We start from the raw sequence: 26,726 nt of genomic DNA, 5'->3' as shown, positions 1-26,726 counted from the left end.
TCCAGGGTCAAAACAAAACCATGAAAATGCTTCTTCTTGTGAATAAGTATTTCATATGACAAGTGTTCTGGTGCTTCACATTGAACGCTTATGGTCCTTATGGTGATACATGCAATAAGTGGAGATTAATGACCTGTGGTCATTATTTTACTACAGATAAAGTATACAGCAAATTATACTTCAGAAGATAATTTCTAGACATAGTGTATTATATCCTTACCTTGTGGGAAATGGAATATGCATTAAACCTCAATTCATATATAGATATACTGCTTCAGACAGACAATTTGCAAATGCCTGTCAAGGAGGCCATATGGAGAGGCTGGCAGAAGGGCAGCTAGTGAACCAGTTATATGTGCCAAGTTCAATTTGTCACACTATACAGTACCAAGAAATATTTTGTTCTCCTTTTGAAAAGGAAAACTCTAATTAGTAAAGATTCAACAACCTACTCCTCAAAGTGCTTCTTTTATGAGAAGATCCAGCATGCCTGATTTTAAAGACAAGAATTGCTGGTATGTAACATATCTACAAAGGTATGCAGTAAATACAGAATACTGGTTTAAAATATGTGGAACAGAAGGACCCTCATTTCTCCACTCACATACATCTTGGCCATTAGTCCTTGTGGCTGGAAGACTGACAGCTTCAAAGCTAAAACTAGGGTTTCAGTTCAAAACTGAAACATTCAAAACTGAAACCAGGGATCATCGACTCATAGAATATCCTGAGCTGGAGAGGACATACAAAGTTTGAGTCTAGCAAACTTTGTGTACAGTACAGGAAAATTACACACCATGTGCCTCAGAGTATTGTCCAAACACTGCTTGAACTCTGATGGGCCATGACCACTTCCTTGAGGAGGCTGTTCCAGTGCCTGACCATCCCCTAGGTGAAGGTTTTCCTAATATCTAACCTAAACCTTCTGTGATGCAGCTTCATGCCCTTCCCTCGTATCCACTCATTTGTCACCAGAAACGAGATAGTTGCCTGGACCACATCTCCTGTGGCTGTAAGGGGACAGTGACAGTGGTGAAAGTGGTGCAGGCCAGTGCTAAAATCACCTTTTCTCCTCGACGTTACACTCAGAGGCTGGCATTTTTAAAATTTTATTTGGCATCAAAATTCCTCATCTCTGTTTCATCGCCCAGCCTTTGCTACTTTCAGGCGTCTCTACAGTTTGGGTGGGCCGGTAGAATTTACCCTGCCCAGGCAATGCAGGGTAGATGCCGGACGTACCGCGGCCGGAGGCGGTGTCTGTGTGACCGGGCAGGTGCCACGCGTGCCCACCGCGGCGGCGCTCCCCTCAGGCGACCGAGGCTGCGGGCCGCGCCCCTGCGGAGAAGGCGGTGCCTCCTCACCGCCAGCGGGGCTGGGCCGGGCCGAGCTGGGCCGCGCCGGGCTGGGCTGGGTCGGGACTGCTGGACTGGGCCGGGCCGGGCCTGGCCGGGCTGGGCAGCCGCCATCGCCAGGGAGCCGGCATGGGCCCCGGGGGCTGGTGGCGGGCGGCGCGGGCCCTGCGGGCGGCGGGCGGCGGCTGGAGCCGGGCGGCAGCGCCCGGTGAGCGGGGGCGGGCGGGGATGGGTCCGTGCTGGGCTGGGCCGGCGCCCGGGGACGGCCCCGTGCGGCTCCGTTCGGCCGGGCTGACCGGCTGTGCCTCCGCCAGGCCCCACCTGCCGCCGCCTCTGCGCCGCCGCGGCGCCGGACCTCTCCTACCAGGAGCTCAAAGACCTGAAGAAGGCCAACGTGCTTCACATTGACGTGCGGGAGAGGTGGGAGATCGACAGGTTTGGAAAAATCCCGCAGTCCATCAACATACCGCGTAAGTTGTGAGCGCCGCTGTGTGCAGGCGCCGGGTGTTCCGTGTTCCTCCTGGCTGGAATGCTCAAGGTGTGGTGACTGAGCAAAGAGGAACGCTGCTAAAAAGCTGCTGGCATGTAATGAGGCTCAACTTTTCCTCCAGAGGAGTTAGAAGTCTTGCAAACTTGTAAACCATGTAAACCTGTCTTTGGATGGAGAATAAACAATAGCTTGTTTTCTGTATTTCCCAGTGGGTGAATTAATGGAAGCTCTACAAATGGACCCAACGGATTTCAAGGAGCAGTATAATCAAAAAATGCCATCCAAGTCAGACCCTGTGGTTTTCTCCTGTTTGGCAGGAACAAGAAGTAAACAAGCACTTGGTTTTGCCATGTCCTTGGGTTTCAGCAGGTATGACTTTGTGTGTAAGTATGGGATTAATGCTGCTTCCCCCATGAAGCAGAACACGTACTCACCTTGTGTGCAAGGGTAAAAAATGGAATATGAACAAAACAATTGGTATTTGAGTTAGACACCTCCTTTTGTCTCCACTGAACCTGGAGATGCCATTGGGTGTTGCAGCAAAGTGAGGTGTACCACCCTCTGAAACAACCCTTCAGTAGCTCTGCACATGTGCCACTGGTGACACAAACTGCTGCAAGACCACGCTGCCACTGAAGGGTCCTTCTGCCTCTCAGGGCTCCCTTGCTGAGATGTTTCTTCCTTAAAGAGCTCCATAAGCACTAATCCTGAGATGCAGGGAGGTTGTACAGGCGGAGAACTGCTTGCTATGGTAGTAGTACAGTCTTAAATAATAGTTTGAGAAACCACACCCTTTGTTGAATTGCAGTTCCACCTTTACAGGTCACTGTTGAAAAAGGATACCTTCACTTCCTGTAAAGCTTTGGATTATTTGCCAGGAGTAAAGCAGTGAAGGCAATAGCTGACAAAACGATGAGATAAAGTGAAATGCAGCATTTGGTTTGCAGAATTGTTAAACCTATCTTTGGAAGGTGTCTCTCTGTCTTGAAGACTGCAGATAAAATTTAAGACATTGGCTATTTGCTCATGTTTTCACTGAACTGCAATTCAGGAACTAGAACACTTACATTAATTCTAGTCAAAAGTATGGAAGCATGTTCTTGTTTCAAAGTGAAAAATACCTTCCATTACCTGTTTTTCATGATGCCCAATTGAAGGAGTCAATATTGTTTTGCATAGTGGATTTTTGTTTTACAGAGTTTAGTTTTGCACAGGTTGATGTCAGACCTATAGAGCATGTAGGTTTGCAAGGAAGTAAAGATCAGTGTGCAGGGTTTATTTGGTGACAAGTGAAGAATTAGACGTAATAAATAGATGTGTACATCTCCCACTGCTGTGAGTCTCTTCTCACTCTTTTAAAAAAGAACTGGAAACTGTTTCATTGATCCAGCTACTATTTCTTTCTTGATATTTGAAATCCAACATTGTAGTATGGAAGAAAAGTTACAGAACTCACTGCATGGAAGCAGGCAGTCTTAGAGTAAAAGGAATGTCATTCTGGCTCATTGAAGCTAGGTACAAATGTATATGGTTGCAGAGAATTCTTGTGTCTTCTCTTTATTTTCATCTGGGTTTTGTAGGGGTTTGTTTGTTTGTGGGGTTTTGAGTGTTTAGTTTTTACTTTTGGTTTGGGGTTTTTTTTGGTTTTTTTTGCTATATTCCTCTTTAAGAGACAATATTAAGGACTCTCCTTGAGAAAGGTATCTTCTGCATGTTTTCAGAGCTCAGCATTATGGTGGTGGCTTTGATGACTGGGTAAAACATGAACCTCCAGAAAAGAAATGAAGATGACAGCCCCACCCCTTACCGAATCAAGGCTTCAGGATGGTTTGGAGGTTTTAGCAAACCACATGCATTCTGCTTCCATAATAAAGCTCACTACTGGCTCCTTGTGTAAATGGACATTCACCTTCAAACAGCCATGCATAGCAACTGCTTGGTTTGAATTATACCCAAAGACTATGACACAAACAGAGGACATTAAATTGCTCAACCTTTCAGCCTTTACTTCAGGTTATGGTTTTGGTGAATGCATGTGAAGAGAACCTAAGTGCAAATTGTGTTTACTTTTTTGTATAATGTAGTTTATGACTGTTTAAACTAAGGATGATAAGGCAAATAAAATTATTATTTCTCAAACACCTGTGTTGGGTAGTTGGTTTAGAATAGTCAAACTGCAGATATTCTAGTATCAAGGGGTCAGGGGCACAACAGAAACCTGCTGCTGGCTCTGTTGTGCCAGGCCTCACCAGGACTAACAATGCCTTTTGAAGATCATTAGGGTCAGAGTGCATAGAGGATTTCCTGATTTAGTTAAATGTACAATTCATCATGCTTAGCTGTATTGATAAGCCACCAGACTTCAGCATACAAATGAATAAAGCAAGGCACTAATCCACTTAGTCAGTACTTAGTCATGAGCAGCCAATGCTTCCTTTTGTAGCTAAATTAATGTTTCTTGGGAACACCTAAAACTACATAACCACAAAAAATAAACAAGTTATTCTCTGTTACACCAAAGATCTATCTAGCCCATTATTTTCTGTTTGGCAGCAACTGGTAATAAACATCTGAGGAAAAGTATAAAGATAGGATTAGTATGTAGTGGTAGAATCTCCAGGTTACTCCCATTTACAACTCAGAGTGCTCCAGGCTTTGCATATCTTTGGGTATTTGTAAATTTTCAACAGAAACTCCCATTAGAGACAGCAGTGGTGAGAAATCTTTGCTTTTGTTGTTTCCCAACTTGTCATGTATTCATCAGCTGCTCTGGCTCCTTCTGTCTGAAGTGAGCAGTTGTCACCTATCAGTCTTCTCACCACCTGTGATTTTTCTAGACCTATTGTCTATTCTGAATTGAGTAGCTGTGGGTTGGTTTTTTTTAATAATTGGAAAATTACTGTATCCCTCTTTTTTATTTTCCCTTTTTATTAATCATGGTAGTCTTTATGCAAGATGTTTCTCAAACTATCTGCAGCTTTTGAAATTAGATGATCCTTTCTAATTTGCTTTCCAAATGATTGGGTTTGAATTAAATACCTTGTCTGATCCAGTTTGTTTCCTTTGGGATTTTTCTTTAAGTCTTTTTGGCATAGATGGCTTGTGTGTGCTTTGACACTTCAGTCACCTGTTGCCATATAATCTGTGAAGAGTTTCAGCTACCTGTCTTTCCACATTTTTATGCACCTCTCCTTTGAAGTGAAGCACGAGAAAGGTGATTTTTTTTTCTGCATGCTTAGTAGCAAGACTGTTGAATTCACATTATGTTCCATTTCCTGTTGTTCAAAACTACATCTTTTTAAAACTGTCTTCACTGAATCCAGCTCTTTTGACTGCACTTTGTTGCCTTTCACTGTTTTTACTGGAATCAAAGCCTCATCCCAGTAGAGAATTGCTTTAAGAAAACTTCTAGGTACCATCAAGAAGTGCCTGACATTTTAGCTCTAAGATTTAGGTCCCATTGTGCTTTAGGTGTGAAGTAAAGTCTGCAAAGACTCTTCAGCAGCAAGAAAATATTTAATCACTCTAGCCAGAATTCTTAATTAATTCACCAATTCCAAAACATGAACTTTCCTGGCAGATTCCGTGGTATATGTGAGAAGACTGATGCTTACCTAAAGAACAGTTCCTGTTTAATTACTCCACACAACAAAGGTCAAGTTGCTTTATTTCTATTCCCCAAGTCCACATTACAAATCCCACAATTTAGACTTCAAGAAATGAAAGCAAAATAGCCAAAATCCACTTCATCAATCAAGTGTCTATAAAAAGTATGGATTAAATGGAAACCAAGTAGCAAAGACCAAAATGTATATTTTTTCCACCTCACCAAAGTGTCTCGGGCTGGTTCACATAATGGTTTATGGAAATAACCTGAACAGAAATAAATGTTAGTAGCCTAATGGGCTACATAGAAAAACACTTCAGTTATATTCCACTGGATGACCAGTCAATTACAAAGACAGGTATTTGCAAAAACAGCTGAGGATTTTTTTAAGGGGCCAGTCTTTTGAACCAAGACACATCACAGAGCACACATTTTTAATCTCCCTCCAGGATTTCAGAGCAGTGAAATGTGTTGTTCCAGGAAAACAAAAAACAAAAACAAAAAAAAACCAAACAAACAAAACAAAACAAAACAAACAAAACAAAACAAAAAAAAAAAAAAAAAAAAAAAAAAAAAAAAAAAGAAGAGAATAATTTACTGAACTTTATCATTCAACTTTTATACTTGGGCAAGTTGGCATCATCATTCAACATAAAGTTGTACAGAACTTAGTTAGAAACAAAGTTATCCAAAATATCAAGTAATCAATTAAGGCCCATTCCTGTCTTCAGTGGGATATCTTCCTGAGTGAGGAATGCAGGATATGGCCTTCTGTTTGAAGAAATCTCATTTTCTCCAGCACAAAGGTAACCAAGGAATCCCATTTCAGTTATTCTAGAGTTGCTCCTAACATCCCAATTAAAATTAGCCAGTATGAAGCTCACCAAACACTTGATCCTCTTAAATAAACTCTCTAATGTACCACACAAATTCACACTAACAGTGAAGGCAGACTAACAGTGTATATCTTTTCTACAAAAAAAATCCACCATAAAAAATAGCAATAATATCCAGATTTGTAGTTGATTGTGAAATATTCTGATTGTACCATACAGTACATTTATTTGAAAAAAAAATCCTAGTATGTTGGGTTGTCTTAATTTCTAACACTTGAAATGTTTCAGAAAACTGCAGAATCACTATACATATTGCACTTCTCTGGCAAGCTGGGCTACTGTATCATGGCAAAAACAACCAAGTATATCTACTGAGGAATACAGCTTTTTTAAACCCAAAAATAGCAACTGACTTTCTTTCCTGCAGTTTTCATTAGAACTGTAACAATATTCTTTACAGGCTTTTCTAGGCATTTGTTTCTGAAGGACTGTGTTACTTGTTGCAGAATCTGTATTTATTTTTTTTTTAATCAACAAAACTGAAGGTAATGGATAGATTCAACATAGAGGGCACTATCTTCCTTCAGTCACAAACAAAATGAAGACAGCACAAGTCATTAATACAGTTACACTTAGGCCTCGGGTTACTGTCACTCTAAAACAGTTCACTTCAACACAAATAAAACCAAGAATGAACTATTTGTTTTGAGTGAAAAACATTAATCTTTTGCAGCTTGGTTTAAAGTTTGATTCCTTACACTGAAAAAATCTTAGCACATTTGTTCCAGCGTCAGAGAAAACGATGTAGTTTTAGAGAAAAAGCTTTCAAAATGCTTGACACAAACAAGCTATTTATTCTTCGAGTTCTTTGTCAAAGATGTTACTAAAACCTTCTGTCCATTTCATGAACACAGGAAATATCCCAGGATGTCTTGAGTCAAAGTGGTCCATAAAGAAATTCTTTGGAATGCCTTAAGATTGGCTATAACTAGAGTTCTGACTACCATTTGGACCCTGTTCTCCTTCACTGTTGAAAAAAACAAAAACATGTATCTTCAGTAAGAAGCACCACATTACACTTTTATCTTTTTTTAAATTAAAAAATACAGTATTCTGAAAGTAATAAAAATCTTTAGAAAGAAAATACTTCAACATATACATAAACAGGTCAAAATATTCTGCTCAGTTTCATAAAAAAATGCAAAGGTTATTCTCAGCATGCATAAATCACTTCACCATATTTATGCGAATAATAAATTCAATATATGCCCATGAAGCTGCCTGCTGAATCTACTTCTGAAGTCAACACTGCAAAGTTCACATTCCATGAGCATGTGCACAGGAATTTGCATGTGCAGATTCCCAGCAGTGATATTTAATCACAGTAATTAGATAGGACATCAAGCAGGCCCAGCTCCATTGAACCTGGCCCAGCCATGCAGCCTCTCACTGGGGTTCCTTACATCTGCTGAGCTGTATTGATCACATTCTAATCACATTAACACTCTCTCTAAGATAATGAATGTTATGCTTCCCACTGGCTCCTGAAGAAGCAGGCTGGTTTTGTATCAGAAACATCTGGGCTGTAAAAACAGACACTACACCTTGAATTAAACATTTGCACATTCTTAAGATCACAGTGTAGTTTTTCCATGGCAAAGGTGCAATAAGGAAGTACCATACCTGTTTGGAGGTGGTTTTGGTTTAGGCATTTTACTAAGAATAGTAGCCATCTCTTTTCTCTCATCAAAGTTCTTCCACTGCTCATACAGCTTCAGAATAACCCTGATTATTTCTAAAATCTGAATTAGAAAGAGAAGAGAGTCTAAGGTCAGACACAACAGTGATTTCACCTTTGTCATAGCCTGTTTAATTGTGCAATTAACTAAACAGGCCCCAAGCTAAAACTAAGCAACACAATTTTCATATTATAAACAGAGCTGTCTCACACTTTATCTGGTCCCAAAAAGCATTTAATTAGCCTTTTGATTAGTGTGATAAGGAGTATGACTACTACTTCAATTTGCTTGCTGGAGCTAAATAAAGGTTAAAGAAGCCAACCTGAAAAGTAAAAGAAACTAGTGAGGATGAAGAGCACTGCTAGTATAGGGACAGCTGCACCCCGAAATAACCTAATAAACCTAATAAATTAATGAAGGGGATTATTTGACACAGAATTTGCATTAGCAGGGAACTCAATTGAATGATCTTGGTGTCTCCCTGCTTAGCACTGATTGAAGTCACAGTGCTGGGCACCCTCAAAGTGTCAAAAATGTTCTACACTATGCTATACTCTGCACAGGTACATGGAGGAAATGAGAATGGTGTGCTGGCGTGATGCTGAAAAGTGAATCAGAAAATCACATGCATATGAACTTAAAAGTCAAACTCATACTGACAATCTTGTGTGACAGAAAAACGCTGGGAATCCTTTTTCTGGCAAACAATGTAAAAGATATTGGGTTTATATTTTGGTCTGGAAAATGGCAGTACCAGCAATGCTCTTCTGTTATGCAGTGGTTTTGTCTTGACTTTCAGAGCAGGGTGATAACCAAATAACGTGACATTGTCTCCCTTCCAAAGAGATTTGCCTAAGTGCAACAGCATCTAACAAGAGCACTGAATTTTAAGTTCAAATCAGTACTGCAGATATGTAAGACAACCATGACTACCATTTCTGGTCAGTCCATAACAAGTGGTGGGAATAAAAAACAGAGTACCTTTTCCATATCAACAGACAGCTCAGCAAACCATTGCCTTGCATCCTTCTGCTGGACAACACAGGCCACATGTAGGCAAGCTGCAAAGATCAGGTGACATGGACACTGAATAAAATGCACTCCCAATACAGTTAGAAACATTCCATTTTTTATCAACCCTATACAGTTCAACAAAGAAAACTCGGGATTAATTATCTGACTTTTCTTTAAGGCTTTTAAAGTTGCAAGGCTACAGTGTCAGTGCTGAATGAGACACAACCTGAAGCACCTTATGAGGGCACTCTGAGGAATGCTTGTGATGGGGCAGTGCACAGAATACATCCAGGTAAACATGACCAGGAGACATTACTTGTTACTCACCTAGAGCTATCATGAAAGGAGGGTACAGCAGACAAAGATCAGTTCTGTATGTGTCATTCACTATCCTCCTGTGCAAGAAAGAACTTGTAAGTATCTTCCTATTCACCATGAGACTATATTGCTTCAAATACTGCTGTTGGTTTACAAATATTTTGTCAGTTTTCCAGATGGTCGAAGCAATGAGGCTGCAGGGCACAATATCAAGGAAAGATCTTTTCCCTTGTAAAAATCTCTTAGCCTTTCTTTTTTTCCCTTATAGTCACAGCAGAAGTTTATTTGGAAACATTCTTTTAGTACATAAATGTCTTTCTGCAGTGGATGTGTATGTATACCATCAAATAATTATCTGTTTCACAAATAAGTAACGGCTAGCATAAAAGCAGTAGTTCTACTGTCTTTCTGTATTTGAAACAGTTGAAGAATGACTTCTGCTAACACAGCTAAAAAACCCTATATATTTGCTTCTACCTCTATTGTAAAGCGGGGCAACCCCCAACATCTGGGAGAAATGATGCATCTGACTCCATGGATATCAGAAGGCTAATTAATTACTTTATTATACTATATGATTCTATACTGTATTACATTACATCTAAACTGAATCTGCACAAGCACTCCCTCAACTCAACTGCCCAGAATCTTGTGACTGTCAGCCAACAGTCCCAACACACACGTGGATTCAATTGGTCAATGAATGAAAACACACCAGAATCCAATTACCAATTCCCTTCAGGTAAACAATCTTCCACAATGCACTCCACTTGTGAACAACAAGAGGAGCAGCAATTGAGATAAGAATTGTCTTTTCTTTCTCTGAGGTTGACAGAATATGAATCCCAGAAATATCTCTGGGAAATTGTGCCTTGCTTTTCTCTGGGAAGAGAAATGCAGCTACAAACCTCCTATGACAATCTTGACAGAAAGAAACTTCCTCTACTCATAGTCACCATTCAGTAATGTTGAAACTGTGCCATTAGAGCTAATCTAACAAAATAAAAATTAGACCACTGCCAAGTAAAATCATTACAGGGCTAAAGAGAGAATAAGCAAATTCAGGGACATATACCTGCACAGGTTAACTAGGGCACCCTTTCTATTCAAATATGGCTAAGCCTGCTTGGTTCAGCAAAAGTATAACTGCTAAACACTTGCTTTCTTGATGAAAGGAGGAACTATTCCCATTGTCTTCATTACCATGCAAGAGGTAGCAGCATGTCTTCTTGGCCCATATCTTGCACATATTGGAGCAAAGGTCTATAAGGATGATATACTATCAAACAGCAGTCCTAGGAAAAATGTCACCAGGACAGAAGTTAGATTTCAATACAGAGCATGTTGTCAGTTCATATTAAAACATTTGGTTTACAAGTCAATTACTGATTTTTTTTTTTAAGTTGCATTCTAACACCTAGCCCTGCTCTAATGAGGGCAGTGCTCTCTCTAGAATACCATTACACAGCACAGTTGCCAGTCTGTCAATGTCCTTCCCCAAAGAGACACAGAGAGTCACATCTGCAGCACACTGAAACCTCATTTGCTTACAAACCCGTAATTCCCACTTGGAATCACAAAATGCTGCCAGGAAACAGTCTGCTACTAAATACCATACATGGAGAGCATGCCAAAATCATTGATGCTGGTTTGGAAAGAAAGGAAAGAAAAATTCCACTGCTCACAAATTCCCTCATTTCAGGTCCAGGTAAACAACAAGGAATAATCCTCTTGCTAAAAGCAGCCAAATGTGTGGATACTACAGGGAAAAGCCACATTAAGTTACATGTGCTGAACACTTACATGAAACACCATTACTGCACACACTATATACTGCATAGTGTACTGGAAAAATAAGTGAATCCCCAAAACATAACTTCTTGTAAATGCAATTACTTGTGCTAAAACTCCTGTATACAAAACTCAAGAGTTACTGCCATGTATAGCAGAGGTATCAAGGGCTAAATCTAAACAGGAATCTAAAAACTGTATTAAAATTACTTGTAGGTACAAACAAAAACTTTGATCTGATTTCCTCTGTGTTCAATTCCCAAAACATTCTCTCATCTGCTGCTTAACTCACTAAGCTGCTCCCTGGTTTCTCACTCCTTTTCTCTGCACTTGAGCAGAACTACTCTAGTACAGCAGTACTAGAGTTCAGTGCTTAACCCATCCAAGTCCAAGCCATATGCAGAAATTAGGCACCTCTTTATCCAAGCCCTGTAAGAAGCCTGGGTTGCCTCCTTTCAGCTACCAAACACAGCAATGGCATAGCTACTCTCACAAAAATCAGGTATGGCTCCTTTATTTGAAAGGGTCTGGAAGAAAATGTCCCACTGTGCTCCTTTCATCCAACAGCCTGATAGTTACAGCATCACCTCAGAAAATGGGAGGCATGAATTCAGTTTCTTCCTCACAGGATTTAAGCCACATCTCACTTCCTAGAAGAATACTCTAATTATTAGGTTGCTATAGACTAGCCTGAATGGGATAGTACCCACACCTTCTGCTAGAACACATATATGCAGCCTCAGATTCTTTCTGGCAAAAAGAAGAGGGCATAGTAAGAATACAACTCTTCATGGTCAAAACTGGCCATTCCATCTAGGGAAAAAGAGACACTGACATCCCAGTCCCTGCATCAGGACTCAGATCCAGTTACCTCTCTCACAAAAACAAAAGCGGATCCACCAAAAAACCCAACCTACCATTAATTCTAAGAGATAGAATTCACATTCTAGTATCTGTAAAGAAGCAAAATCACAGTTAATAAGCAGTATGTTTCAGGCAGCAGAAAGAATTAACTGACACAGAGTTTAACATCAAAAATGCACAAGAATTCTCAACAACTATTTCCAACAGTCCTAAATCCATTTTATCTGAAACTACAAAACCAAACAAAAATAAAATTATTATTGGCTATTGCCTTATCACTATTATAACTCAACTCCAGTCATAACAACAAACAAGTTGAATATTTTGCATCAAGTTTGCTATGAAAGACTGCTTCATTGGCAGCACTTGCCTGATTTCCTTCAACACCTGGTAGCAGCAAATTGTTCTCAGTGCATAAGAACTTCACAGCAATAGAGAAGTTGTTTTGTAGAATTAGAGCATCTTCATCGGCTCACTAACTTGTCAAACAGCCTTTCAAAACATTTTCAGATTTAATTTCATATGAAATATTCTGTGCAATTGTAACAATTAAATCAGCTCTCACTCTCAATACAGAAGGTGATGCATTGATGACATAAAGGAAAAGACTGGACTACTTTTGCTATACGAAAGCAGTACTCCAAAATGTATTTCCATTTGCCTTTATCTATAAAATAGCAATGCAGTTTTATCATAAGATCTTCGGTATTTTATATTCTGATGCATCATTTGGCTTTCTAGATTGGGTGAAAAGCAAACCAACAAAAAAGTAGTATTTGTTACAGCCAATCTAAAACTATTTAGATGTTTAGCTTTCCAAATTCTACAGCACAAGTCAAAATTAGTTTTAAGAAAAACTACAAAACTTCTCAGTATTGTGACTGAGAATACCTTGAAAACCACTGGTAAATTTAAAGTACTCATTAAAAACTATTTTTCAAGAGCCATTAAATTTTACAGGCATAAATAAAACTGCTTTCTGTAAGCCAACTGCTCATGTGTGCAGGCTTGGAAGCATTCCAGGTGCAAAGGCCATTTACTTTCCCTGGAGCAATGTATTTGTAATCAAGAATATTCAAAAAAACCTAAATCTCTTTTCTCATCATGCTATAGAAAAACTACCATTTCAGTCACCCTACCACATCACTTGTCTTTCCTATCAACAATTTAAGGAAAGGAGGTTATGTAAGACTTTTATTATTTTTAAAAAGTAACTTTCCCAATATTCTATACAAAACTAATCATGAACAAACCTGACATATGAGTATGAAAATATTTCTTAGTATTTAAAAGAAAGAATTTCCTGCTAATAATTATTTATTTGATCAAGTTATATTTCAAATAGCATACTTACATGGTTCATCCTATAAGGAAACTCCTTTGGAAAGGCATATGAAAATCTAGTTTTCACTACAGTAAACAGAAAAAAGTATGTTAAAAATAATGTAATTAATACTTTTACATCTTTCCCTTTCTATTTATTCATCTTGTATATAGCCCTTCAAATCTACCTGGCAGCACAACTTTCACTTTGTGGCTTTCTATACAAAAGGCTTGTATTTCAATGAGAAGAGGTAAGTTACAAGATTTAAGATCCTGAAAAGGAAAGAGAAATACACCTGAAATCCAGATTTGCACACTTAGCTAGACATTTGACTGCTGCTCTGGACACTATCAAGTCTTCTGGTTAACCACCAAGTAGCTCAGGGACAGCTAACTTCCCACAAGTTATCATTCACAGAGCTCTCCAGCTACTGATGTTCAGGATCTCAGTACGAACACAAAATCCAAATGGAATTTTCATGTGGGATTTTTTACACAGGTTTGACCCTTCAACAGGCAAGATTTTAAAGGAACTAATGAAGTCTTAGAAAAGCAAGCCCAAGGGCAGGGTAAGGGAGCTCAGCCAGACTTCTTGCAGGCCCAGAATGTAATGATTATCTCTAATTGAGATATTTAAGTAATCTTTGTATATTTTACAAGGAGAATGAGTACAGTTAGTGCACTGGTAAGAAACATGCTAATATGCAAAACCAGAGTGATTTCATGTAAGAAATGCTGAACAAGAAAAACAAGAACACTTGAAGATGTGGATTAGACTTTTGTACACATAAAACATTTAAAAAGCTATTTTAAGTCCTTGCCGTCCAAGGAGAACAAGTAACATTTGACATCCTGGAAGTGGACAATGTTCCTTATAATAATGACAGACAGTATATTATTAAATGATACTATTGCTATTACTTCCAGAAAATCAGTATGACATTCAGTTCAAAGACAGCATCAGTCCTCTGGACCAAAGAATTCACCATTTAGACCTAGGGTGAATTACGTTAGAAAATTTGTTGTAGGACACAAGACTGGGCTACTGATTGGAAATTTTAATTACTTCAAGAAAGAGAAGAATTAATAAGAGAGTTTCTCAAAATGTATGCAAACTGAAGATGTTCATGGTAAAAAAAATACCAATTCGAGAAAGAAGCTAGGGAGAAAAAGCATTTTTCCCACAAAGCAAGCTGCAGACACAACTACTACACAGAGCTGTTGTTTTAGTGAGAGGTGTTAATAGAAGAAAAGTCTCTTGAAGAGGTTGTTGAAAACCAGGCTAAGATCATCTCCCTTACAAAGGAAGCAAGTGTTATTAACTTCATGTTGTTACTGAGCTAAAAGCAAACAAACCTCTTAAACCAGCCACTATTACATTAGTCAACCCTTTTGTTAGCTTGTTTTTGGTTTTACTTGTCTCATCTTTTCTTGCCTTTGGTATTTAAGGCCTCCCAAAAACTGCTGTGTGCTACTGAAGCAACTCTGGTAAAGGAAGACCAGGTGGAATAAAAGAATAAATGCTTGGAGAAAGCCTGTTGCCTGCCCCCACTTCCATGAAATGCACAGTACTCATCAGGGCTGACAGGACTTCTAGGTGTGACGAAGAGCTGTGAGGAAAATCTTCTATAGGGTCCTGAGACTGGAATTCTGAGAAACAGCACAGCTAAGAACCAGATGTCTCAGTAAAATCAGCTGCCACATTTATACCAAAATCCATCTAACCATGTCACTTATGCATCAAAACTTCCAGACAATAGTGCTTCTGATGTAAAAATAGCAACTCTCAGTGCTAAACCCAGCACTGGTCTTGGTCATGCTGGCACCAAAGATGTGTTTCAGCTCCTGGTGGCAGAACTGTCACAGGGCCAGCCCCATGGACTGATACACTGTGTGCATCTGGAGGCTGCAGATGCAGCCAGTCACCTGTCCCCTCAACGGCTGACCTACATTTGGCAGAGCACAGCCAGGAATTGCCCATTGAGAGCAGCTGGACCTTCTGGGTCAGATAACAGCATTCAGCTAAGAAAGACATCACTTCAAGAGTTTGATGGATGACATGTAGGTTACATGAACTGGGAAATACAAAGGCAAGTGGGAAAGATAGAGGATTAAGTAATTACAGTGCAATTTTATTGAATTTATTGTGAACAATTGGTCATAAAATGTATTTTTAGAAATAAATACCATGTGCAAAGACTAATTTTATGATGTGGAAAAAAGGATTTTAAAAAATCTGAAGGTATACAGCCTACCAAAAATTCTTAAAATGGGTTCTTTCACAGAGCCATACCTTTTACTAAACAGGCAAAGTTGTAAATTTCCAATTCTATCTTTGAGTAGTTCAGCATTCAATTTACTACTCGAGGTTGTTCATAAATTTCAATAGTTTTATTTTATGACTTTGTTTTCACTTATGCTTGGCATAAGTTCCAACCATAATCAACCAAAACTAACACAGAACGGACTCTTCTGCCTCTGTATTTGGAAACAGAAGCTATTTATTCTAAATGGTTTTAACTGGCTCTTTAAGTCCTCCATGATTTGACAAAAAGCTACCTTTTAAAAAAAAGCAAAGAAACCAACTGATCTCCCTACAGAGATACTTAGAGTGTAATGAAAATTACTGACACTTACATACAGAAGTAGCAGCAGAAATCAATCTTGTATTTGAAACAACACCAAATTCCTGAAGAAAAAGAATGGTAAATGAGGTGAACCACCTGAAACACCATACACTGACATTGTTATCAAATTAAAATAATGGCTTCTTACTAAGTTGGGCTTCCTTTTGCAATATTGTAGTATTTGGCTTTTTCCCCCACCCCTTTTTTTTTTTCTTTCCTCAAGGTAAACAGGGCTAAACTCTACCTAAGAGTTATTTCATTGATTAGTTTTTTGGTTGTTTGTGAGGAACAGTAAAGATTTATGAAAGGTACAAAAGCATCAAAAGCTCAGCTGGCTAACATTCTTTCTATAAAACAGAGAAGACAGCTTCAAGGAGGTTATTTTTTTCCTTATCCCATTTGGAGAGAAAACTGTCTTTAGAAGCCTGCCATTAACTACCCTTTTTAGTTATGTTTTTGTGAAGTCTTAGCTCCTGTGCGGAGCCAGTCAGCAATCTGAAATTTTTTTTGTATAGAGTGTTCTTTCAGAGAAGTCCATAGCTGAATCAAGAGTGCTGCCCTCTAAAGCTGCAGAAGCTTTAGGAAGGCTACACAGGAAGGAAGGTTGCACAGACTTCTAATTTAAGGTATATTTACCTATATACACTCTATGTCTGTGCCTGCTTAAATGCTCATTTAACAGGTTGATAAAAAAGCAGTCTCTCCAACACTCTCTCTTTTCCTTGACGTCTTCCAAACACTGAAGAGTGTCACAGTACTTGTACAGACAACAGTATCACATGTCACCACTAGTTTAGTAGGACTGTTTCTACCATCCATAAAGTATTTGAGCTCCTTCTGTAAAACTCCTTAGTGCTGACATACATAAAGTGGCCAATTTGACTTTTTTTCCATTACAGAGACACTTCTCAACCAGCTGTAAACTTGCTGCATTACAGAGGACTCACACTAACTCCTGGCCACATTCAAAGGGGAGCACTGATGGTGAAGGCATGGAGCCCTCTCACCACCACTCCCAATGGGTCAGTTCCTTATAATTTCTCAAGGACAGAGCACGAGCTGCAACATACTTTTAATCCAAGTAATGAAAGTGTGGTAAACTCTGAGGATCCCTTGCTATATGAAATAGAACAAGATAATTAGGGGAAAAAAAATCCCATTATGTTTTAAAGTTTGAGTGAACATAAATAAGGAGAAACACACCAGAAAGGAGACACTGATTAAGATATACACAATTTAAGATACAGTGTATGTAAATATTTCAACATTGTGTGACAGTGAAACAGCCATTTAAAATATTTTATCAGTTTTCAGAGGCACTTCAAAGTCAGTAATTTAGACAAATTTTGAAGGCCTTCTCTGTCTCCTTTTCTCAAATGCTACAGAAATCTATGCAAAAAAGAGAAGGTTTAACCCCCAAAGCATGAAGAAAGACAAAAAATTTGAAAGTCCTAAACGTTTTCTTTCTCTCATACATCACATAATGTTACATTAAAAAATTGTAATACTTCATACCTCTACTTTGGATGCCAAAAACACACACGTAGGAGCCATTAATACTGGATCTATACTTTTTAGGGAATATCTGAAATGTTACAACAAAATTATAATATGTTGTTTCATACATGTAGAACGATTAATCTATTAAGAGCACCACACTTCCTTTTGAAAAAGCAAAGCTTAAGTTAACTTTATTAAAGCATAAAAGCTTTACACCATCCAGAAAACAAAAGTGGCACTGTTTTTAATACAGAACTGCATTTTTAAAGGGCTACCAAAATGTGCCTAGCAAATGTTTTATTCTTGTACCATCATAGTAAACAGTCCTACCTGGCATAGAATCTCTTGAAGTAGACTGTAGCAGTGGCAATAACTTGTTGTCTTAATTTAAGATGTTCACCTAAAGCCTGGATAACTTAAAAAAAAATGAACAAAAGCTTGAGTTGAGTTTTTTTAAACAATTTGACACCAAATAGCAAAGGGTCTCAAAACACAGCTAGTGCTGGGGATTCTAAGGAGCAGCACCACAGTCTTCTCCCTCTGTTGCTCTAGAGAGACAACACGCTGCTGCAAACCTACGGACCTGCAGGTGAAGAACCGCTGCCTCCTGAAGCTTGAGGACACCTTCAAAAAGGAAAAGGAACTTTGATTCATTGTGTACAAAGTGAGTGTGACCTTTAAGAAGATGACAACACAAACCTCTGAAGGGTAAAGCTCAGGTATTCCATATTAGAGCAAAACAAATTCAGACACAGGAAGTATAAATCCTCGGCTCTTCAGTGCCACACAAAATGGATGGTATTTTTTCAAATATGTAAAACTGCCAACACAAACACGGTCATTACATTTGGCAGAGGCAGCAGGTGTTAAAAAAATGACATATTTAGTCTAGGGAGAAGGGGTGGGAGACCAGAGGATGCAGTCAGCTGCTCCATCACGGTGGTTCTCTGCCAGTTGGCCAAGAAACAACCCTGGTGTCATCTGTGCAGGTAGCTCTTGTTTGGCCTCCCAGGCAAAGGAAAGGTGCCAAGCAAATTAGATGCATCAAGCTGGGATTAAGAGCAGGGGTTGATGTAAAGCATGGCACAGTGAAACATAAGGTTGTTACTTGTTATTTTTCCCATACTTCTGCGCCGCCATTATTCTGAGAACGGCTCGGCTCTGTGAAGACTCCCTCTTCTTTTTTTCCTCCCTCATGAGAAATGTCAAAAACAATATTTTAAAATACACTTAAGTAGATACTTAAGATATGTACAGCAAGACCATGACAGTGACCACTGGTGGGAAAAGCAAACAATTCTGTTGTCAATCACCACTAAATTCTTAGTCTCTACTTAAACACTCAAATTGAAAGTTTTTGCCCATGCTGTTAATCATGTATCCCCTGTGAACAGCCAGGGTACACATTTGTCACCCATTGGCAAGGCCCAAAGCAACACTAAATCCCTGCCTGTGTCACATCATTCTTTTTCTAGAGAAGAATACCAAATTGGGACTAGTTTGACAGTGACAGTAGGACAAGCAATACTTCCAAAAAGGGTGTTAAACCCAATCTGCAATGTCTGTACAAATATTAAACATTTGATCAGCATATCTTGGGAGCTTGGAAAGAATTTTTGCCTTTGATTTGACCATGGGGCTAAAAAGCTGTCCTACTACTAGGGCATCAGAAAAATTCAAGTATTAGGCTAAACAGAATTCTCCAAATATGTCTCATACTCCCATGGGATTTTCAGGAATGGTTAGGCCATCTGTTGTCAGAGAAAAATCAAGTGTGGTTTAGAAGAAAAAAATGGACAAGAGCCTAGAGAGACTTAATGAAATGGAAGCTTGTACATGCTGGGAAAAAGTCCAATGCTTGTAATTATTTTAATATTTGAAAATATTAAATTTTGAAAAGAAACTATAAAATCATTTATTCCTGCATGTTTAGAAAGTAAGCAGTTTTGGTAGTTTGGGATTTTTTAATACAGGTTGTTTTAAATCTGAGTATTTTGAGTAGCCTCTAACACAAACATTACTGCTTCCGCCCAAAACCAAAAAGGGAAAACAGCTAATACTTCTCAACCAAAACCAGTTAAGGCTTGGTGATCCAAACAGAGAAATCAACATCAGTTTATTTTTTCAAACTACTTCAGAAGATGATCTTTTTCCTTCTCTTCATAGCTGCAGGGAGCCATACAATCAGTTAGTGATCTACTGCACTTGTTTTCCAATGAGAAAGCAGCAGGAAATTGCCCCTCTCCATGCAGATTTTAATTGCTTTAGGGAACAACCATCTCCTGGGCTGACACACACTGAATATGACATGCTGGGGCCAGGCCTCAGCTGCTCTCAGGTAGTGCAGATGGGAGACAAGGGGGGACCCAAAGCAGGGTCTCTGTTCAGAGGCAGTGAGGACACAACACATGGAGGGTTTGAACACAGGGAGCTCTGCCTGAGCACAGAGCAGCCCTGCCCTCTGTCCTGCCCTCTCTGCTAGAGAGGGGAGAAAGCCCAGCACCACTCACTCCTGCAGAGTAGGCTGTGTTCGTCCAGGCACAGGGGAGATCCTGGCAGAGCTGCTCTCCAGCTGCCCCCAGTCACTCACCTACCTTCAGGGGAGGCAAGCAGGGCCAAGGAAAAGGACCCTGGGAACCACAAACCATAACTAACAAACTAACTTGTTTGCTTTGTAAAGCTTTGTTTACCCAAGAAAAACAAGTGAAGTGAAACATTTAAAAGGCTTATTTCACAGTTCAAATTAATACTAGTGAAAATTAGCCAAGAAATACAGTTTTAGAAATATCCATAACCCTCCTTCTGTCTCTTTTTGTATTAAGAAGTCAGACACTTGGTTTTAACCTCAAGAAATTTCAGGAATGGATCAAATGGGTAAATCATTGCTAGCTTGATTTCCTGATGCCCTACAAGCAATAACACAGAGGTATCCATAGTGATGGTGTTTATAGCATATGCAATTGTTACAAAAATAGCTGAGCTAAGAGAGAAGCAATGGTGTCTTTCACAGATACCATTCCAGCACTGACATAAGATCTTCCAGTGGCTCTGGGAAAGTCACTTCACTTCTCTGTCACAAGTCTGGCCAGACAGCTGAAAAAAAATAAGCATTCTGTACTTTAAAGGACTGCTGCAATAAATATATAAAGAGCTGCTTGCAAACAAGTTACTAGTCAGCAATATCCTTTGTGTAAGGAGATTTTTTAAACTACTGAACAATTGCACAGAGAAAATTTTAAGTGCCTTTGTAATCTGATATACTCAGGTGTGGCCATTCATATGGATACCCAATGCTTTGCAAGATCAAGTGAATCTTAGACAACTTCACACACAAGTCCCAAATTCTTTGGGAGAACAGGCTGCTTGCCAACAGCTCTCAGAAACTTGTTGACAATTTGAGAGCCACCTGGTACTGGGAAATCAGTCAGAAGACAAAACATGGGCTGTGTTGCAGGTTTCAGAGAATCTAAGTGAACACAAATAACAAGTTTCCAAACTCTGCTGTTTAACAGGATGGCACAGATCACCTAAAATATTTACCCCACCCTAAGAACCCTCCAAAAGCTCAGACTGAGTACTAATGCTTAATATTGAGCCTTTAATACACTAGCTTAGAAGTTTCTGCTTGCTTCTCCTCCTTTTATGTTTTGATAAGAACTTCTTGAAAATACAAAAATTTACTGTTTCATCCTATCACAGGTTAAAATGTCATATATGCAGCTAATTAGCCTGCGAGGTCTCCTAGAATTGTGTTAGTACAACTAACAAATTGTTTATATCCCACAGCTTTGTTAAAATAGGCTGTGAAAGTATATGTAATACAACAATGAAAACATTTCATTCTCTAAGCAATTCAAACCTCCATTGAGACATGGCACACATTGCACAGATTTTATGGCAGAAATAAAAAAAAAGCTTTACCATTAGTAAAAAATATCTGTAGCTTCCAATATTCTTCTTCAGTCAGAAATTTCAAGTCTTTCTGGCGTTCTTTCAATAGATCTTGTTTATCCAAAATCCATTGTAAGCTAGAGGAATGGAAAATAATTTCAGCAACTCTTTTATCAACATTATACTGTATCTCCTGTACAAACAGACTGAATTAAGGCTTGGGGATAAAGAGCTTGTGGCCTTAACGCCACAAACAATCTTCTCAAGCAACTGTTCTTCGGGATTTTTGAAAGTTAGACGACTGAAAACAAAGCAACAAAAAACCAGAAACCAAACAACAAAACATGAGCTACCAGGGGCTGAGATCAGCCTCTCCCAGTAAGATGGCTGTACGGATCTCAGACCCCGGGAATCGCTAACAAGGTTTATGCTGCAGCCATTTCATCACGGCACCATTCAAACCTTGACCATGCGCTCAGCATGAAGTGTTCCAGGGCAGAATCACAGAACCAATCAGGTTGGAAAAGACCTCTGAGATCCAGTCCAACCCATCCATGACCGAACATGACCCCGTCAACTACACCGAGTGCCACGTCCAATCTTTCCTTAAACACCTCCGGGGACGGTGACTCCACCGCCCCCCTGGGCAGCCCGTCCCAGCATCAATCCAATATCGACTTTCTGACGTCCGCCCAAGCCGCCGAGGCCCGGCTGCCCCACGGCGGGGGACCGGCGTGTCAGGGACCCGAGCTCCCGCACTCCGGAGCCCGGGGAGCCGCGGGCACCCACACCGGGACACGATCCCTGTCCCGGAGCGCCCAAACGCCTCCCGAGCGGCGGCTGAGCGGGGCCGGCCCGGGCTGTTCCCGCACCCAGCCCGGCTCCCGCCAGGGTCCCGCGGCGAGCAGGCCCCGTCGCCCGCCCGGCGCTCCCGGGCCTCCCTCCAGCGCCGTGCCCGCCGCCCGGCCCGGCAATGAATGGCCAGAGCGCGGCGCCGGCCCGCAGCACCCGTGCCCCGCGCCCCGCGGCCGCGGCACCCACTAGTGAGAGCTCTGCCAGAAGTTCCCGGCCATGGGAAGGAGCGGAGCGGAGCGGGGAGGAGGCGCCCGGGCCCGCGATGCCCCGGCCCCGCCGCCACAGCGCCGCCGCCCCCGCGCCGGCAGCAGGAAGGAGGAGGCGGTCGCCGCCGCCGCCGGCCGGCAACACGCGGCACTGGGAACCGTTCCCCCGCGCGCGGGTTCCGCCCGCCCCGCCGGCCCCCGCAGCCCCCCTGGCCCCGCTGGCTGCCACAGGGACACGGACCGCGATGGGCCCGGAGGGAGGCACCTTCCCAACCACCCGGTCCGGCCCCCGCCGTGTCCACGGACACCTTCCCCTAGGCCAGGTTGCTTCGCGCACCGTCCAACACGGCCTTGGGCACTGCCAGGGATGGGGCAGCCACAGCTGCTCTGGGCAGCCTGTTCAGTGCCTCACCACCTTCACATGGAAAGAATTTCATCCATATTTCCAGCCCAAACCTGCCCTCTGTCAGTACAAAACTGGCTGCTTCTCCCAATAAGGTCCCTACTGTGAGCAGCCAGGAAGATCCAGAGCTTACTTGTCTTGTGCTGCCTCCACCTCACCTAAATCTCCCTTTAACTTCCCTGTTCCCAAGTTTTCATGGCTCACCTTGCTCCGTGCTGGAATTTTCCTCATCCGAGGGAGTCTCTAGAGACATTTACTTAATAATTCTAGATTTAAACCACAAACAGGACGTTCATGGGCCTGCTTTCTTTCCATGCTCCTTCCTGTGGTGCCTCTCAGCTTCTTAGTGGGATCTGAGATGTATCAACACGTGTATTGAGATGTATCAATACCTTGCACTTGAAAATTTGGGAATTGGGAAGTTTAAGGGAAATTTAGATTCTATTTAGAAATGATGAAGCAGAGAGGGAAGATGCACAGAGGGTAAAGTGATGTCGTGGTTTAGAAATTATATTTTCAAGTGTTGTGTTCACAGTGAAACTACTCCAGACCTCACATGACTCACACACTTCCCTATCCCCTTGTCCCCTCATCTTCCCCCCAGCCAACTTCCCCAGGGTTGGCTGGAGCAGAACTGGAGGCACAAAAGGACCATGGACTAAGAGGAGAACAATTTACTGGAAACAGCAATGAGATAAGAAACAAACACTAACAGCAACAACATTAATGACAGAGTGTAGGAGAAAACAAAAGTTGTCGCTCACCCTGTGGAAACCCCAATCAATGTCCAACCACTCCCTCTGCAGTGCTATCCCAGCCTCCAATCCAGCCTTTTTCCTGCCCTGTCCCTGGAAAATGGCAGGAGGTGGCATAGAATAACCTCTAGGACCTGGCCCTGGCCCTCATGGCTACAGCAGAAATTAAGCCTGTCCTGGCTGGAACCAGGACAGATGGAGCCAGTGGTGTTTCTAAATGCCTTTGCTGGCAGAATGAGACACTGTTCTGGCATGCCAGAGAGACTCTAGGTCTGAGACCCTGTTTATACATAAGAATGTGGAGGAGGGAGGTAGAGAAAAATATTTTGCAAACCCTTTACCTTTCTTTTCTCAGTGCAAGGAGACACAATGAAAACCACAGGCTGGGTTTGTGGGGAGTCTGTGGGGACTCTCTGCCCTGATACCTTTCTCCAGAAAATATCCAGACTTTGCAGGGTTTGGGAAAAGGAACTTACTCTGCTGTGTCAGTGTCACAAAGAGGTGAACCAAATTGCCAGCAAATGCCCTGGATCACAGCGACCCACAACCACAAACACATCACATACAGCATAGCACAGCACCAAGGAGTCAGCAGAGGCTGCTGTGTAACAGAGAAGCTTGTCATTGCCTCACTGAACATGCCACAGCAACCAAAATAGCAGCAAAGCTCATACTTCTGGTTATCACATCAAGTGATGTTCTTTTCACCATCTTTCTCTACCTGACCTCTGCCTTTCTCTTGCTCTGATTTAGTACCTGTGTTTTGTTCCCTCATGGTGGTGATTTGTGCTTCTGCACAGTCAACAGCTGGATAAATATGAGACATCTGTGTGCCCAGGTGGACAAGAGGGCTGATGGCATCCTGGCCTATATCAGAAATAGTGTGGCCAGCAGGACTAGGGCAGTGATGATACCCTTGTACTCAGCACTGGAGAGGGTGCACCTCAAGTGCTGGTCAAGTTCTGGGACACTGAGGGGCTGCAACTTATCCAAAGAAGAGTAATGGAGCTGGTGAAGGGTCTAGAGCACAAGTCTTATGAGGAACAGCTGAGGGAGCTGGAATTGTTTTGCCAGGACAAAAGGAGGCTCAGGGAAGACCTTATCACTCTACAGCTTCCCCAAAAGGAGGTTGTAGCAAGGTGGTGCCTGTTTCTTCTCCCAACAAACAAAAGATAGAACAAGAGGAAATGGCCTCAAGTTGCAGCCGGGAATTTTTAGATAAGCTTTCTTTACCAAAAATGTTGTCAAGTGTTGGAACAGGCTTCCCAGGGAAGTGGTGGACTTACTATCCCTGAGGGAATTAAAAGAGATGGGGATGTGGCACTTGGAGACATGGTTTGGTGGTGGACTTGTCAGTGCTGGGTTAACTTGATGATCTCCAAGATCTTTTCCAACTTCAACAATTCTATGATTTTACACTGCAGGATGGCAGGAAATAATTAGTAGGGACTGGGCAGGATATTTACCATAGCTATGATAAGTGCTGCACTGGGCATAGGAAACAGCTCTGCTGGCCCTGTATCTGGCACCATAGGGACTGTCTAATCCTGCTGGAATGGGAGCACTTGGCACCACAGATTCTTGCCAGCTCCCCTCCCAGACTGTCTCTTTCCCAGCAGGACAGACCTCATATTGCATGACCCATTTCTGGCAGCAGATCACACCAGTACCAGAGCTATGGAGAGGGAAACTCTCCCTGCTCCACAGACCCAAAACCAGAGAGAAACAAAGACCCCTTGGGGTACATATTGCCCTGCAGTGGGACACCCTGCCATGCTGGAGATCCTCCCTGCAGAATGGCACCCAGGGGGCTCCCAGTGCTTTAGGGGGGTCATTCTCAGCCCTGCATCATCTCTTGAGCAAAAAGACTCTAGACTGAGCCATGCTGAGGATGCCCATTGCGAGGCTAGCAGGCCAGCAGCTGGTGTGGACCCACAGTGCAGGGGGGCTGATGGCCATGTGGGGATGCCACTGTGGCTCCATCTCCCTGGAGGCGCTGCTGGGAGGTGCTTTCTTGGGCAGGGGCATGGCAGGGGGCAGACAGGACAGAGCTTTTTCCCCTTGACATTGCTTTTGAACCTTTCTTTTCCAGGAGCTGTGTGGAGGATCCCTTTATTTACCATGTCCTCTGCGTGTGTGTGTCAAAACAAGCAGACAAAGATTTCATGAAACAGATGTTCAGTGCTGCTGTGCGTGCTGATGTCTCCTGCTCAGCCTCAGACCTGGCTGCTGCTCTGAGGGACATCCAGATATAGGATGAAAAAATCGCAGCCAAGAACCTGCAGGTAAAATTATACTTTGTCATATTTGTGAGATGAAATTATCTGTCAGCTCTTGCTGATCTCTTCCCCCTCTGCCCCCCTAATAAAAACCATCACAAACATACTGAATATACTTCGTAGTCCACTGCTAGATATAAATATACACAGGATAGTTAGATAAATTTTTCCCCCCCAAAATATGTTTCTTCCAATCCACATCTTATAAATAGCATAATGAATAGGATGATACATGGTCAGTTTTTTGTTCATGGGTCCTCCCCCACAATTGGAAATACAATATTTTCTTTATCTCTTTTCCTTGGATGCACACAAAAACAGACTTTGCTGATACTCTCAGGTTTTTCACATGTTTACATATTCATCTAATAACTGAAAACAGTGCATATCTTTTCACAGATCTGACAATAAGCATTCTTTGCCCTCTGCTGTTTAATTTCCCCTCAGGAAATGAATGAGTGGTACGAAATCAGATTTACTGACTTTAATCAAGCTTCCACAAAACATGCTGAGAATGTGAGACATTTCAGGGAAGGAACAGGGAAAAGAAGTGTAAGTGGAATTGAAAACCCCTTCCAGCTTATGTTATGTCACTTCCAATGGAAGCCTTTGTTATGATTTCACTAAGTTAGGTAATGTGACAGTTGTCCGATATTTTTCCCAATAATGGTGGTCTTTTAGGCTATATTCTGCAACAAGCGAGGTGGATTGGAGGAGTGGTGACCCTGGATGTGACTCCATGTGTCAAACCAGCAGCAAGTAGCCACAAATAATATTTATACATACGAAATGAAAGTTCAGCTGCTCAGTAATGCATGTATCTGAACGTAAGGATCCTGTTGTTTTGAATGACAATGTCAGGGGAAAGGGATTTAT

At 41.5% G+C, this 26,726-nt stretch overlaps 2 protein-coding genes across 3 annotated transcripts; one reads left to right on the top strand and one right to left on the bottom strand.

The window, feature by feature from the left end:
• The first annotated feature begins 1,481 nt into the window (after positions 1-1,481).
• Positions 1,482-3,981, top strand: TSTD3 (thiosulfate sulfurtransferase like domain containing 3). Its single transcript, XM_058019362.1, has 4 exons — positions 1,482-1,560; positions 1,667-1,822; positions 2,052-2,211; positions 3,564-3,981. The coding sequence occupies exons 1-4, from the start codon at positions 1,482-1,484 to the stop codon at positions 3,625-3,627; spliced, it is 459 nt and encodes a 152-aa protein (XP_057875345.1). The 3' UTR covers positions 3,628-3,981.
• A 1,518-nt stretch (positions 3,982-5,499) lies between these two features.
• CCNC (cyclin C) lies at positions 5,500-22,498 on the bottom strand. Of its 2 annotated transcripts, XM_058020185.1 has the most exons (12): positions 22,394-22,498; positions 21,383-21,489; positions 17,792-17,876; positions 17,477-17,546; positions 15,972-16,023; positions 13,366-13,421; positions 12,065-12,100; positions 10,560-10,651; positions 9,366-9,433; positions 9,006-9,085; positions 7,969-8,087; positions 5,500-7,312 (listed from the first exon to the last, which is right to left on the bottom strand). In XM_058020185.1, exons 1-12 carry the CDS (start codon positions 22,423-22,425, stop codon positions 7,258-7,260), a joined length of 852 nt encoding a protein of 283 aa, XP_057876168.1. In that variant the 5' UTR covers positions 22,426-22,498; the 3' UTR covers positions 5,500-7,257. The 2 variants fall into 2 exon arrangements, with proteins under 2 accessions (XP_057876168.1, XP_057876169.1); XM_058020186.1 differs by lacking the exons at positions 17,792-17,876; positions 22,394-22,498 and having other exon boundaries at positions 21,383-21,467.
• Positions 22,499-26,726: the final 4,228 nt, after the last annotated feature.

The sequence above is a fragment of the Melospiza georgiana genome, chromosome 3 (assembly GCF_028018845.1).
Source record: "Melospiza georgiana isolate bMelGeo1 chromosome 3, bMelGeo1.pri, whole genome shotgun sequence".
Classification (NCBI taxonomy): domain Eukaryota; kingdom Metazoa; phylum Chordata; class Aves; order Passeriformes; family Passerellidae; genus Melospiza; species Melospiza georgiana.
This window is presented reverse-complemented; position numbering and strand designations above follow the sequence as displayed.

Bases quoted from the DNA above. Each gene is read 5' to 3' on its own strand.
- TSTD3 (XM_058019362.1), top strand. From the start codon at position 1,482: ATGGGCCCCGGGGGCTGGTGGCGGGCGGCGCGGGCCCTGCGGGCGGCG. The intron at 1,561-1,666 runs GTGAGCGGGGGC...TGCCTCCGCCAG, and splicing joins GAGCCGGGCGGCAGCGCCCG to GCCCCACCTGCCGCCGCCTC. The intron at 2,212-3,563 runs GTATGACTTTGT...GCATGTTTTCAG, and splicing joins ATGTCCTTGGGTTTCAGCAG to AGCTCAGCATTATGGTGGTG.
- CCNC (XM_058020185.1), bottom strand. From the start codon at position 22,425: ATGGCCGGGAACTTCTGGCAGAGCTCTCACTA. The intron at 13,422-15,971 runs GTAAGTGTCAGT...TGTTTACTGTAG, and splicing joins TTCTGCTGCTACTTCTGTAT to TGAAAACTAGATTTTCATAT. The intron at 8,088-9,005 runs GTACTCTGTTTT...TTTCTAATTCAG, and splicing joins TGTCTGTTGATATGGAAAAG to ATTTTAGAAATAATCAGGGT.